A 14,322-nucleotide genomic window follows, 5' to 3' on the forward strand; every position below is an offset into this window, starting at 1 on the left:
TTATGGGCCCAAGCCCGTCAACGGGTAGAATAGGGAGAGAAAGCCAGGCCTCCCTCCATGCCGTGCCCCACAGGTCCACAGTCACCTGCCTCAGGTAGAGCCCATCAACTCCTTCGCCAGGCTCTTCCTTGCTGTTGTTGGCGGGATCACAAGGTAGTGGGAAATTCTCAATTTTCAACCACTCCCCCCACGGACATTTCAGTCGTCATGCACTTGCCACCCCCTCTCGTGGTTCCAGGGCCAGAAGGAGGGCAGCCGGGAGGGAGCCCGCCCAACGCTCAGTGTTCGGCGTCGGTTGGGGGCCAGCCTGAGTCGGGTCTCGGGTCGGAGGGGGCTGGTCACTGGCTTCCTAAGGACTCTTCCAGCTGGAAAGCAGCCTGGCCCTAGTGGGTAGAGCCCGGGCCTGGGAGACAGAGGATCTGGGTTCTAATCCCAGCTCCGCCTCTTGACTGCCACGTGACGTCGGGCCAGTCCCTTTACTTCTAGTCCCGCACGTGTCTGCTGTGTGACCTCGGGCAAGTCACTTCACTTCCCTGGATCTCCTATCCGTCATCTGTAAATAAGAGTGTGAGCCCCATGTGGGACAGGGACTCTGTCCAACCTGATTAATTCATATCTATCACAGCGCTTAGTACAGTGTTCGGTACATAGTGTGCGCTTAACAAGTACCAACATCATTATTATTATTATTCTCTGTGCCTCAGTTTTCTCACCTGCAAAATGGAGATCGAATACCCGTTCTCCATACTGTGGACTGTGGGACGGGGACTTTGTCCAGCCTGATTATCTTGTATCTCCCCCAGTGCTTAGAACAGTGTTTGATGCATAGTTAACGCTTAGCAAAGGAAAAAGCAAACCAAAATAAAGCATGGCATTTAAGCACTTACTGTGTTCCAGGCACTGTACTAAGTACTGAGGTGGATACAAGCAAATGACGTTGGATACTCACATGTGGGGCTCACAGACTCATTCCCCATTTTACAGATGAGGTCACTGAGGCCCAGGGAAGTGACTTGCCCAAGTTCACCGCAGACAAGTGGCAGAGCTGGGATTAGAACCCATGACCTTCTGGCTCCCAGGCCTGTGCTCTTTACACCGCACCATACTGCTTCTAGGGAGATCATGCTTGATTGTTTAAATTTTCTCAATTTCACCATGGAGAACTGGAAGCGCTTCTCTTGCGGCAGGAGCGGGTCAGGAGACAAGCAGAAAGTAGTGGCACTGGGGCAGGTGCCCGCTGGGAGCACCGCGCTACGTCAAGCAGGTGCCACTCTGATGCCATGGAGGGTCAGGCTCCTGACCTCAACCTCCCGTTTCCCTAGAGTTGCTGACGATCGACCACAAAGGCCGAGGATCTCCATGGAACTGCTTAAATTCACTCGTTCAGTGGTATTTTATCTAGCGGTTCCTGCGTGCAGAGCACTGTACTAAGCGCATGAGAGCGTACAGTAATATAATAACCAGATACATTCCCCAATGTTCTTATAATCTAGGGGGTAATAATTAGTCTAGGGGGTAATAATAATAATGGTGGTGGTATTTGTTAAGCATTTACTATGTGTCAAGCACTGGGGTAGAAGCAAGCTAATCAAGTTAGCCGATTTGTACATTCCAAGCGCTTAGTACAGTGCTCTGCACATAGTAAGTGCTCAATAATCCTATTGAATGAATGAAGTTGGACCCAGTCCCTATCCCGCATAGGGCTCATAGTCTTAATCTGCATTTTACAGATGAGGGAACTGAGGCCCAGTGAAGTGATTTGCCTGAAGTCACACAGTAGACATGCGGCAAAGCCAGAATTAGAACCCAGGTCCTCTGCCAGGCCTGTGCTTTTTCCACTAGGCCATGTTGCTTCTGTCTCTGCTCCATCTCAAGTGTGGGGAGGGATTGTCTCTGTTTATTGCTGCATTATACTTTCCAAGAGTTTAACACAGTGCTCTGCACACAGTAAGCGCTCAATAAATACAGTTGAATGAATGAATGGTCCCTGCCTCAGAGGTCTCTGTCACAGCCACCCTGGCTCAAATCATCCCCAGCTGGCTGAATCATCCCCCTGAAAAGGTTTAAGCCATTTCATTCTTATTTGTCAAGATCAAGCCATTGAAAGTTCGTTCGTCTGGAGTAGCTTGTGAAAAGCTTTTAGCGGACTCAAATCAATCCATAAATCGTGTTTTTTGAGCACTTTCTGTGTGCAGAGCACGGTAAAACGGGGTTGGCAGACACATTCCCTGCCCACAACGAGCTCACGGTCTAGGTGGGGGAGGCAGACATAAATGAAGACATATTGGGTGTGTACGTAAGTGCTGAGGGTGGAGTGAATTAAGGGAGCAAATCTAGGTGCAAGGGTGACGCAGAAGGCAGTGAGAGAAGAGGAAATGAGGGCTTAGTCGGGAAAGGCCGCACGGAGGAGATGTGCTGCTAATAAGGCCTTGAAGGTGGCGGGGGCAGGTGGTGGTGATTGATCTGCCAGTTATGAAGGGGGAGGGCATTCCAGGCCAGAAGCAGGACATGGGCAGGGTGTGGTTGCAGCCAGATAGACGAAATTGAGCTACGACGAGAAGGTTGACGTTAGAGGAGCAAAGCGTGCAGACTGGCTTGTAGGAGGACGTCAGAGAGGTGAGATAGGAGGGGTCATGGTGATGGAGTCTCTGTTTGTTGCAGAGGTGGCTGGGCAACCACTGGAGGTTCGCGATGAGCGGGGAAACATGGCCGGAACGGTTTTATAGAAAAACGACTCAGGCGGCAGAGTGAATTATGGACTGGGGTGGGGAGAAAGGGGAGGCAGGGAGATTGGAGAGGAGAAGTCCACAAAAGAGAATGAGAATGGGCGGCCAGAGAGGGAGGAGGAGGACGAGGAGAGGACGGTGTCAGTGAAGACGAGATTCGATGGTATTCCCAGGAGAAGGGGTGGGTGACGGTGTTGAAAGCAGCTGAGGGGTTGAGGAGGAGACGGATGCGGTAGAGGCCGTTGGATTGGACGGGAAGGAGATCGTTGGTGAGAGAGCAGTTTGAGGAGTGTGAAGGAGGCAGAAACCAGATCGGAAGGAGTCAAAGAGAGAATTGGAGGAGGGGAACTTGAGACAGTGGGTGTAGATAACTCACTCAAGGAGTTTGGAGAGGAATGATGGGCGAGAGATGGGGTGGTAGCTGGAGAGATCGCGGAGTTAAAGGAGGGGATTTTTTTTAGGACAGGGAAAACAGGTTTGAAAGCAGTGGGGAAGAAGCCATTGGAGAGCAAACAGTTGAAGATGGCAGTCAGTGAAGGCACAGGGCAAGCGCTACAGTAAGGTACGAAGGGATGGAGTTGGAGGCGCAGGTGGAAGGGGTAGGATTTTGAGAGGAGATGGGGAGATCTCTGCGTGAGATTCCCTGTGGGGAAGATGGGAGGGGCAGGAGGAGGCAGGTAATGGTATTTGTCTGTTAAGCGCTTACTATGTGCCGAGGACTGTACTGAGCACTGAGGTGGGTACATGCAAATGGGTTTGGATACAATCCCTGTCCCACGTGGCGCCCACAGTCTCATTCTCCATTTTACAGATGAGGTAACTGAGGCCCAGAGAAGTGAAGTGTCTTGTCCAAGGTCGCACAGGAGGCAAGCAACGGAGCCGGGGTTAGAACCCAAGACTTTCTGACTCCCAGGCCCGTGCTCTATCCACTGCGCCATACTGTTTCTAGGGAGATCATGCTCGATAGTTTAAATTTTCTCAATAAACTGCCCGGCCAGGTCATTAGCATGGCCTAGTGGATGGAGCACAGGCCTGGGATTCAGAAGGATCTGGGTTCTGATCCCAGCTCCACCACTTGTCTGCTATGTGACCTTAACAACTTCTCTGTGCCCTCAGTCACCTCATCTGTAAAATGGGGATTGACACTGGGAGCCCCATGTGGGACAGGAGCGGAGTCCTGCCCCACGCAGGACAAACTGATCACCTTGTATCCCCCAGCGCTTAGAACAGTGCTTTGCACATAGTAAGCGCTTAACAAATACCACAGTTTTACCCGATCACCTTGTATCTACCCCAGCACATAGTAAGCCGTACAAATACCACAATAATTATTATTATTGTTGCTGGCAAGAGGTCGGGGAAGCAGAGGGACAAGGGGTTTGAAGACGGAGGTAATAGTCCAAAACAACCGACAAGGGAAGTGGGCACTAGGGTCCTTGAGGATGGAGAAGTAATGTCAGTCGAAGGAGAGGGCAGAGTTAAAGCAGCAAAGGGTAAACTTGAGGTGGATGAGGTCGGCCTGATCTCCGGCTTTCCACCAGCAGTGCCCCACGGCTCGTGCACGGGAGCGAAGGAGGCGGACTGTGGCGGTGAGCCGGGGCTCTGGGTTAGTGTTTCGAGATGGACGAGAGGATAGGGGAGCGAGCGAGTGGCGTTCATTAGGGAGGGGGAGGAGCTGAAGGTGTTAATTTGGTCATCCAGGGAAGGTAGTTTGGGCCCGGAGCCTAAATGGGGCACTGAGGAAAATTGGTGCGGGTCAGAAAGACTGGAGGTCTCTGTGGGGGAACAGGACAGATTTGCGGGGGACGAGTTGTGGGGGAGATAAGGTTGCTATCGGATAGAGGGATTTCGGAGTCGGTGAGGGTAGAGATATCCAGTGACTGGAGACGATGAGGTCGCATGTGTGTCCAAGTCGATGAGCGGGTGAGATGGAGGGAAGACAGAGACGCGGTGAGATGGAGGTCAGTGGAGTTGAAGCGCCGCCCTCTTCCGATCACTCCTCAACTCAAATGCCTCAATTTCTCGAGCGCTTTAAAGATATTGCTTTGTGTCTCTTAACAGAAGAGAAGATTCACAAAAAGTTGGAGGGATCACCCTCTCCGGAAGCAGAATTATCTCCCACGGCAAAGGATCAAGTGGAAATGTACGTGGGTCAGATTTTATCATTTTTTTCACACCGCTCGTGCTACAAACAGCACGAACCTCTCCAGCCGTTTCCGGCTCTGGAGGAAGAGAGAGCGAGAGAGGATACATGTGTCTGTCTGTGTGAGTGTGCGTGCAATTACTCGCGTTTTCTTTGCAAACGTGGTTGTCTATTTTCAGTCGGCAATTCACGTGATGCCGAGAGCAATAACTGAGGATTGGAGATTTAGAGGGAGTTTAGTAGCGTGCAAGCCACTCCTCGTGTTTCTCCTCCTCTTTTAAGAGAGGAAACACCATGGGATGAGTTCATCGAAGCATTGAGTCCCCTCAGATGCGGACCTGGAAGCACGTTGCAAAGCCTTTCCCTCGGCCGATATCACTCCGGGTCCGAGGGCCGGAACGAGCCTCCAAGGTCACCCGGCCTGTCATTAACGGGACTCGGAATAGAAGCGGGTCACGTGATTCCCCGGCCGGTGCCATCCTTCCGCCCCCGCTTCCTCAGATCTCTCTCTCATCCGTTCCATCTTAGAACTCGTCAGGCGGGCGGGCAGGGCACATTTGTGCTCGCTTCCAGTTCCATCATCGGAGAAGCACTTGGCTTTTGGCTGTGACTCCATCATAGGAAAATCTCGAGTAATCGGTTTCACACGGGCGAATGACATCTGCGGATTAGAGTTAAAAACTTCTTCATAAATTAAACGTGTCCGAGTGGCTGCGGTTCATCTCTGCAGGAAGGGGTCGATTTGGAAAAGTTTCTCTCTCTCTTTCTCTCGCTCGCTCTCTCAGGCACCACAACCGTAACATTTTGGTTGCGGTTTTGATTCTAAATATTGAAATGCCACAGCATTTTAGCAACCACGCGGTTCTCTCTCGGTTAAAATAAGCGTGAGCACGGCAAGGTCCGGGAGTCACTGGAGAAACGATCAGTTCCGTATGGGTTCCCCCGTTCGTCAGTCCCCCGACCCGAATAATCCACGTTTGGTCACGTCCACGTCACCCACCGTCGTGCCTCAGCGCCGAAGGACTTCCCTTCGGCTCGGTAACCCAAAGCGCCATCTTGCAGTCGTGCTTTGGAGTTTTCCCCCCGAGCCCGACCTCGCCTCTCTTTGTAACATTTTACAGTCGAGGGAAGGGGACGCATCGGCGAATCCGTCCAGGCGCGGTCCGGGGATTTGGGGATCTCACCCCGGCTTGGGTTTTAAAGCGCCACGTTCTGACCGTGCCTCCTGTCTGGTTTTTAGGTACTATGAAGCGTTTCCTCCGCTTTCCGAGAAACCGGTCTGCCTGCAAGAGATCATGCCGGTGTGGAACAAATCCAAAGTCTGCTCTTACTCTAGCTCGTCATCTTCCTCCACCGCCCTCCCGCCCAGCACCGACACATCCTCTCCCAAGGACTGCAACAGCGAAACGGAAGTCATTAAAGAGAGAAGCCCCGAAGCCACCACCGCCGTCCACGAGAGGATCCAGCCGAAAAAGAGCCAGAGCGAGAAGGAGAACAAGTTTGGCGACGGCCTTCCGGAGGAGAAACCCGCTTTCTACAAAAAGCAGGGGCGACACAAGGTGGAGGGAAAGGCGCGGCCCCGCTCTTGGTCTTCCGGCTCCAGCGAAGGCGGCTCCAGTTCGAGCGGCAATCAGGGGGAGCCGAAAGGACCCGCGAAGGGCGTTAGGGCGCGGCACAAGACCCGGGAGGTCCGGGGTAAAAGAGGGCGCAACGGGCAAGGCCGGCTCTCGGTGAAGGCGGGCGAAAGGGGGCAGAGAAGAGTCCCGGCCGGCGGCGGGGGCGGGGGAGGAGGGGGAGGATCCCTCCAGCAGCTGGGCAGAAGGGGCAAGAGGCCGTCGAAGGAGACCGGGAGGAAGGATCCCGGCGGCGCGGAGGGCCGGGAGCCGCCGGGCGGGAGCCGCAACGACCGGGAATACAAAGAGGAGCCGCTGTGGTACACGGAGCCCATCGCGGAGTACTTCGTCCCCCTCAGCCGGAAGAGCAAACTGGAGACGTCCTACCGGAACCGGCAAGAGGAGGAGCCGGAGGGCTTCGCAGAGGGCTTCGCGGAGGGCTTCGCGGAGGACCCGGCGGCGGGCCTCGGCCCGGGCGTCCCCCCGGTGTACCTGGCGGCGGGGACTTTCATCGACGGGCACTTCGTCGAGGTGCCCGCGGTCCCGGAGGAGGCGGGCGGCGTCCCCTGGAGCCCGCCGCGCCCTCCGCCGGGGGACCGCCCCTATTTGGATGACGTTCATCTTTCCGAACTCACCCACTTCTATGAAGTGGATATCGATCAATCCATGTTGGATCCCGGTGCCTCAGACGCGACGCGAGGAGAGAGTCGGATCCTGAATATGATCCGACGGAAGAGTCAGGAGGATGCCGATTTTGAGGCCGAATGTTGCGTAGTGTTAGATGGGTTGGAGCTGCAAGGGGAAAGTGCAATATGGACAGATTCGACCAGCTCCGTCGGAGCCGAGGGGTTTTTCTTGCAAGACCTGAGCGGTCTGGCTCAGTTCTGGGAGTGCCGTTCGTCTCCCAGCTCCGGCGACGCGGACGGGGAGAGCTTCGGCGGGGAGTCCCCCTTCCGGCTCTCTCCGGGCTTAGACGGCGCCGCGCTCGGCTCCCCCGGGCCGGCCGGCCGGCCGGAGCTCTTTCCGGATCCCCGAGAAGGGGCCGGGATCGACTCCTGTTTTTCAGTGTTTGAAGTGCAATGCAGTAATTCCGTTCTACCCTTCTCGTTCGAAACGCTCACCTTGGGGGACGAGGATCCAGACGCCGGCGGGGGCGGCGCCCTCGGGAAGACGCAATCGAGATTGTTAATATGGACCAAAAATAGTGCCTTTGACGAAAACGAACACTGTTCTAACCTCTCGACGCGGACCTGCAGCCCCTGGTCCCACTCGGAAGAGACCCGGTCGGACACCGAGGCCTGGGCCGTCCAGCCGGAGGACGCCCCCCAGCCGACGGCCGAGGAGCTGGGCTACGGCGGCCCCGCGGGCTACGCGGACGAGGAGCTGCTGGAGTTCCTGCGGGAAGACGCCCGCCGGCCCGCCGGGCGGACTCCGGGAGACGGGCCCGCCCCCGGCTACCTCCCCAGGTCGAAACTCGAGTCCGTGTGCGGGATCCCGCTGGAGCACCGAGCGGGGGGCGGGGACTACGGGCCGGCGGGGGGCGGGGCCGGCCCGCGGGGGGGCGCGAAGGACCTCTGGCCGGGCGGGCCGGACGGCGGGGCGGAGGCGGAGGGCCGGGCCGGGGAGCCCTTCCCCGACGGCGACGGCTACGCCGAGGCCCCGCGGGAGCCCGGCAAGGCGGTGCGGCGGTCCGAGTACCGCCTCTGGGACGGGCAGAAGGAGGACCCGGACCGGAGGCCTTTCGGCCCCGGCGGGCCGGCCGAGGCGGGCGGCGGGGGCGACTACACGACCCCGGCCCGGCCCTGGGAGGGCCGCCGGGCCCCCGAGCACGCCTTCATCCTGGGCGGCGTGTACGGGGAGCTGAAGGCGGGCCCGGGGGGGTGGGCCGTGCTCCCCCCGGCCCCGCCCCCGCCCCGGGGCAGCCTGCTGCAGTGCGCGGCCTCGGACGTGGTCACCATCGCCGGGACGGACGTGTTCACCAGCCCGGGCCACGGCTTGGCGCCGGGGTCCCGGCAGCGGTGGCGGCCGCTGGCGGCCCTGGAGCAGGGCGGGCCGGCCAGGGGCCGGGACGGCGGCCCGCCTAAGGGCTTCTCGCTCATCTTCCGCGAAGACCTCCTGGGCGCCTGCGGGGCCTTTCAGGGCGACCAGCCCGGCCTGGAGTACGCCTTCTCCTCCTTGGAGCTGAACCACCCGTTCTCGCAGGTCCTGCACGTGGAGTGCTCCTTCGAGCCCGAGGGGCCGGCCGCCCTCAGCCCCCCCGGCCTCAAGCCCGAGTCGGTCCCGGGCGCCGACCCGGACGGCCAAGTCTTCCGGCCCCGGATCTGCGGGGCGGACAGGACGCGCTACAGGGCCATCCGCATCTCCCCCCGGACCCACTTCCGCCCCATCTCCGCGGCGGAGCTGTCCCCGGGCGGGGGGAGCGGGTCGGGCTCGGAGTCCGACGGGGACGACGGCGGGCCCCCCGGGCCCCCCGGCCCCCCCGCCGCCCCCGCGCCCGCCGACGCCTTCGAGGGTCCGCCGGCCGACCTCCGGCCCCTGGAGGAAGACGCGGAGAAAGAGGGCCACTACTACGGGAAGAACGAGCTCGAGTCCGGCCGGTTTCTCCCCCAGTTGAAGAAGGCGGGGATGGAGAAGAGCGCCCAGACGTCCCTCGATTCCCAGGAGGGGTCCCCCGGGGCTCTGCCGGCAGGGAGGCGAGACCGCTGCTCGGAGTGCCGCCCGGGAGGGGCCGGGGAGGCGGAGGACCGGGGCGGCCCCGCGGCCGACTGCCGGATCCTGGCTCCCTGCCAGGAGGAGGAGCCGGGCGGCCCGTGCGGGTGTAAGGCGGGCTGTCAGTTCCCCGCCTTGGAAGACCGCCCGGCGTCTTCGGGAGAGCTGGGAGAGGTAGGTGGCCGGAACCACTCTCGGAGCCGGCGGCGGACGGAGCCGCCGGGGGCGGGGGGCGGGGGCGGGACGGGGGGCGGCGGCCTCTTGGCCTCTCCCTCGGGGCCCTCCCTGACTAGAAGCTCGCGGGTCACGCGCTATCTCGTCCGCTCCTAAAACGAGCGGGGGGACCGCCCGGCTTGCGGCATCGGGGGGGTCGGGGGAGGCTATTCTGAGAGACAGCCGGGCGCGCATCCGACCCGAGAGAGCCGCGGAGCGGGCCTCTCCGGCCCCCCAGTACCCAAGTAGGCGTCCTCACGGTCTTCCGTCTCCCCTCTCCGTAATATCCGTCCGGGTCCGCCTCTCACCGCGGACTGTAAATTCCCCGTGGGCGGAGGTAGCGTCCGACGGCTCCGTCGCGTCGTACTCTCCCAAGCGCCTAGAACGACGCTCTGCGCACAGCGAGCGTCCAGTAAGCGCCGCCGATTGATGGCTCGGTGGCGAGGGAGAGGGGAGAGGGAAGTGAGAGGTGTGGCTCTTGAAGTCTCCGTCTCTTCTGTAGTCTGGCTCGGTAAAGCGAACGCAGCCCGTTTCGATCCAGGCCCCTCCTCGGGTGTAAAGGGAAACCCGTGGTTGGTTTTAAAGACCGTACCCACATCGGGGAGACGGAACCTCTGCGCCCCTCTGGCTTTGGGGGGTCTCAGCAGAAGACGACTCAGTGGGCTTCTAGTCCCGTCAGCCGGCCGAGCGGGAAGACGCAGCTCATCGTCCTCACCGGCGGGATCGTGGACATCTAAACTGGGGTGACGGACCCTTCCCGGAAGTTGTTCACCCCTCGATGTAAGACTCCCGAAGAGAGTAAAGTTTTCAGAAAAGATTGGAAGAGGGCGTCCGGAACGGCGGGCCGGAGCCGACCGCGGGGCAGGCTGTGGGCGCTGGAGGCCTCCCCCAAGCTCCGTGATGCCCGCCAGATGGCTGACGAGACACCCCCGGGATTTCCGCAAGGGTGGCCCGGGTCACCTCGGGGCCAAACAGATCCCGGGACCGCTGCCAGCCGAGAGTCGGTTCCATCCCGGGATCAGGGCCGCCCCAGAGAGCTCTGAGATCCGCGCTGGACCGTCCACCTCAGACGTCAGCCTGCCCCCAGCCCCAGCGAAGCGACGCGTCCCGCCCGGTGCATAGAGCCCAGGCCCGGGAGTCAGAAGGACCTGGGTTCTATTCCCGGCTCCACCACGTTTCTGCTGCCTGATCTCGGGCAAGTCGCTTCACTTCTCCGGGCCTCAGTTCCCTCGTCTGTAAGGTGGGGATTCAGACCGGGAGCCACATGTTGGACCGAATCTCTGTCCAACCCAATTACCTTAAAGCTACCCCAGCGCTTAGTGCCTGGCTCACGGTAAGGGCAAAACAGGTACCTCTGATGTGATTACTGTGATGATTACGATATTTCCGCTGCCGCTCGGCAGGACAGCACGGTGGGTTCTAATCCCAGCTCCGCCACCTGTCTGCTGCATGACCGTGGGCAGGTCCCTTCACTTCTCTGGGCCTCAGTTCCCTCGTCTGTAAGTTGGGGATTCAGACTGTGAGCTCCACATGGGACAGGGACTGTGTCCACCTCGATTTGCTTGTATCCACCGCAGCGCTTAGTACATTGACTGGCTCAAGGTAAGCGCTTAACTAATGCCATCATCATCATCATTATTATTATTACATCCCACCGGCTGAGCCAGAGGAGGGGCGGCCCCGGTGGCTTAGCCGCTCCGGGCCTGCAGGCGTCACGGCTGCGCATCCGGGAGGCCTGGCCTCCTCCGCCAGGGCCGGGCCCAGCTGGTCCGGAGCCCGAGGAAGTTACCCGCCACACACCGCTCACCTGCCCCGACCCCCCCACCGGCCTTCCTCCCCCCTCATCCGGGGGGAAGCACCGTATTCCTTGTGGTGATGACCTTGTATCGACCCCAGCGCTTAGAACAGTGCTTGGCACGTAGTAAGCGCTTAACAAATACCACCATGATGATGATGATGATGACAGAGCCCGGGCCCGCGAGTCCGAGGACCCGCCTTCTCATCCCGGCTCTGCCGTTTGTCCGTTGTGTGACCTTGGGCAAGTCACTCCACTCCTCAGTTCCCTCATCCGGAAAATGGGGGTGAAGACTGTGAGCCCTATGTGGGACAGGGACTGTATGAAACCGGATTATCTTGCACCCACCCCGGCGCCGAGTAAGCGCTTAACAAGTACCATTATCGTCGTCGTCGTCGTCTCTGGGGAGCTTTCGACTCTGAAATCCGTTCGTGGCACATACTGCGGGCTACTCTTCTCTGCTGATTCTGGAACCCAGAACCAGGGACGTTGACGTGAAGATAGGGTTGTCAGGCTGCAGACCTTGCCTGCCGCCGATTCGTTCTTCCTCTGCAGAGGCCTGCTTTTATTCTTTCCTAGGGACACCGGTCTCATAAGACTCCTGGCTCCCTGAGGGTTCTCGGGAGACGGCAGGGGGAGGCCGCCCAGTGAAACTGTCAGCTCGTGTGGGCAGGGTCTGTGTCTGTTATGTTTTTATAGTGTACCCCCCCCCACGCGCTTAGTACACTGCTGTGCACCCAGTAAGCGCTCAATAAATATGTGGTTCAATGGATAGAGCACAAGCCTGGGAGTCTAGACTGTAAGCTTCTTGTGGGCAGGGAATGTCACTGTTTATTGTTGTATTGTACCTTCCCAAGCGCTTAGTACAGTGCTCTGCACCCAGTGCTCAATAAATACGACTGAACGAATGATTGAACGAGTCAGGTGGACCTGGGTTCTAATCCCGACTCCACCACCTGTCTGCTGTGTGACCTTGGGCAAGTCACTTCACTTCTCTGGGCCTCAGTTACTTCATCTGGAAAATGGGGCTTAAGAGTGTGAGCCCCATGTGGGACAGGAACTGTGTCCGACCCAATTGCCTTGTATCTACCCCAGCACTTAGAACAGTGCTTCGTACATAGTAAGCGCTTAAGAAGTACCATAATCATTATTATTAGCGACTGAGGGGCAGTGTGGCCTAGGGGAAGAGCCGGGTCCTGGGAGTCAGAGGACCTGGGTTCTCATCCCGGCTCCTCCCCTTGCCGCCGTGTGACCTTGGGAAAGTCACTTTGCCTGCCTGGGCCTCGGTTACCTCAGCCACCAAATGGAGAATAAGACTGTGAGCCCCACGTGGGACACGGACTGTGTCCAACCTGATTAGCTGGTCTCTACCCCAGCGCTTAAATCAGCGCCTGGCAACATAGGAAGCCCTGAACAAATACAGTCCTCTAGACTGTCATCTCGTTGTGGGAAGGGAACGTGTCCATTTATTGGTGAACCCTCCCAAGCGCCTAGTACAGTGCCCTGCACACCGTAAGCCCTCAATAAATACGCCTGCCGACTGACCCTTTTTAAAAACAAATAAATAAAAAGAGGTGAGAGAAGACGGAGCCGGCCAGCCTAGCTATAAAGAAGCAGGTAGCCTGTGTAGCCTGGCAGCATTCCTCGAAGTACAGCTTCCTGCAAGTCTGGACAAGCATTAGGTTTCTACAGGAGATTTTTCAAAGGCTGCAGGAAGCGCAGACGGGACGGGGGGTTTCCGGACGGGGGAGAAGGGGGTCTCCCCATCGCCAACAGAAACTTCCTCAGTCATCCCCGAGTTGCCTTTTAAAATCCCTGTAGACCTTAAGCTCGTTCTGTGGCAGCTTATTGTTACGGAGTACTCTCCCAAGCGCTTAGTAAGCTTTCTGCACACAGTAAGCGCTCAGCGAATGAATGAACTCCTCGCCCTCGTGACTCCGACGACGATGCTTAACCCCGCAAGCCCCCACGCGTGTCCGGCACGAGCGGAAGAGGCCGAGCTCGTCAACGGCGGCGCAGAGGACGGAGCAAAGAAATCTCTCAAACAGTTTGGCCCTTCCACCTTCCCCACCGCCTCCCCTCCCCGTCCCCCCCACCAAAGATGCTTTTTTTTCTTGTTCGTCGGTCACCGTGGGTGTTTAGCCTCTGTGAAACGTGGACCGTCTCCGGCAGAATCCCGCTAGGCGATGTTCTGTCGCGAGCGTAAACCCGCCGGGCCGGCCTCTCTGAGCGTGGGATGCTGAGTCACCGTGTGCTTGTATCCGAACAGTTTCCTCTGTTGAGCACTGATCTCCAAGGAGGGAGCAGCGGCCAAGAAAAACAGTGCTGGTGGGAAAAAGCACTCTACTCTCCCCTTTTTCCTGGAACTCAGTGTGAAGGTAAGAAAGAACTCGGGAGTTCGGCGGAGTCTCCTGCGAGCCGCCTACCTCTAGGCTGGAAGCTCGTTGCGGGCTGGGAATGGGTCTGGTTGATGTTCCATCGGACTCTTCCCAAGCGCTCAGTACAGTGCTCTGCACACAGCGCTCAGTAAATGGGATTGAATGAATCCCCTCGTTTACCAGAGGAAGGCACCAGGTGGATATTTCCTACGGTCTTCAAAGAAAATGTTCCCGCCGTCAAACTGGGGATGGAAACGATTGTAGAACACCCCCTCCGCTGCCTTTTAATAATAATAATAATAATAATGTTGGTATTTGTTAAGCGCTTACTATATGCGGAGCACTGTTCTAAGCGCTGGAGTAGACACAGGGCAATCAGGTTGATCCACGGGAGGCTCACAGTCTTCATCTCCATTTTACAGATGAGGTAACTGAGGCACAGAGAAGTTAAGTGACTGGCCCACAGTCACACAGCTGACAAATGTCAGAGCCGGGATTTGAACCCATGACCTCTGTCTCCCAAGCCCGGGCTCTTGCCACTGAGCCACACTCTTTTCTGTGGTGAATCTGTGCCCGGAACCTAGTGAGCGCGTAACGGACACCACGATGATTATTATTATCCATGCAGTGGCCCTTGTCCAGAGAACCCAGGTCCTCTGACTCCCAGGCCCGGGCTCTTTCCCCTGGGCCCTATTTCCTGTCCGTCACTTGTATTCTTTCCGATCGAGATTTTCAATTAGCCAAC

The 14,322-nt window shown here is 58.2% G+C and overlaps 1 protein-coding gene across 3 annotated transcripts in view; it reads left to right on the top strand.

The window, feature by feature from the left end:
* Positions 1 to 14,322, top strand: part of KIAA0232 (KIAA0232 ortholog) — a 121,007-nt gene that overhangs the window by 89,691 nt on the left and 16,994 nt on the right. For 2 of the 3 annotated variants that reach the window (XM_029062496.1, XM_029062498.2), the window contains 3 exons: positions 4,788 to 4,869; positions 6,110 to 9,365; positions 13,469 to 13,577. In XM_029062496.1, the coding sequence (XP_028918329.1) occupies positions 4,788 to 4,869; positions 6,110 to 9,365; positions 13,469 to 13,577 (3,447 nt within the window). The remainder of the gene's footprint in view (positions 1 to 4,787; positions 4,870 to 6,109; positions 9,366 to 13,468; positions 13,578 to 14,322) is intronic. The other variant, XM_029062497.2, reaches the window with a different exon arrangement.

Source organism: Ornithorhynchus anatinus, chromosome 4 (assembly GCF_004115215.2).
Source record: "Ornithorhynchus anatinus isolate Pmale09 chromosome 4, mOrnAna1.pri.v4, whole genome shotgun sequence".
Classification (NCBI taxonomy): Eukaryota; Metazoa; Chordata; class Mammalia; order Monotremata; family Ornithorhynchidae; genus Ornithorhynchus; species Ornithorhynchus anatinus.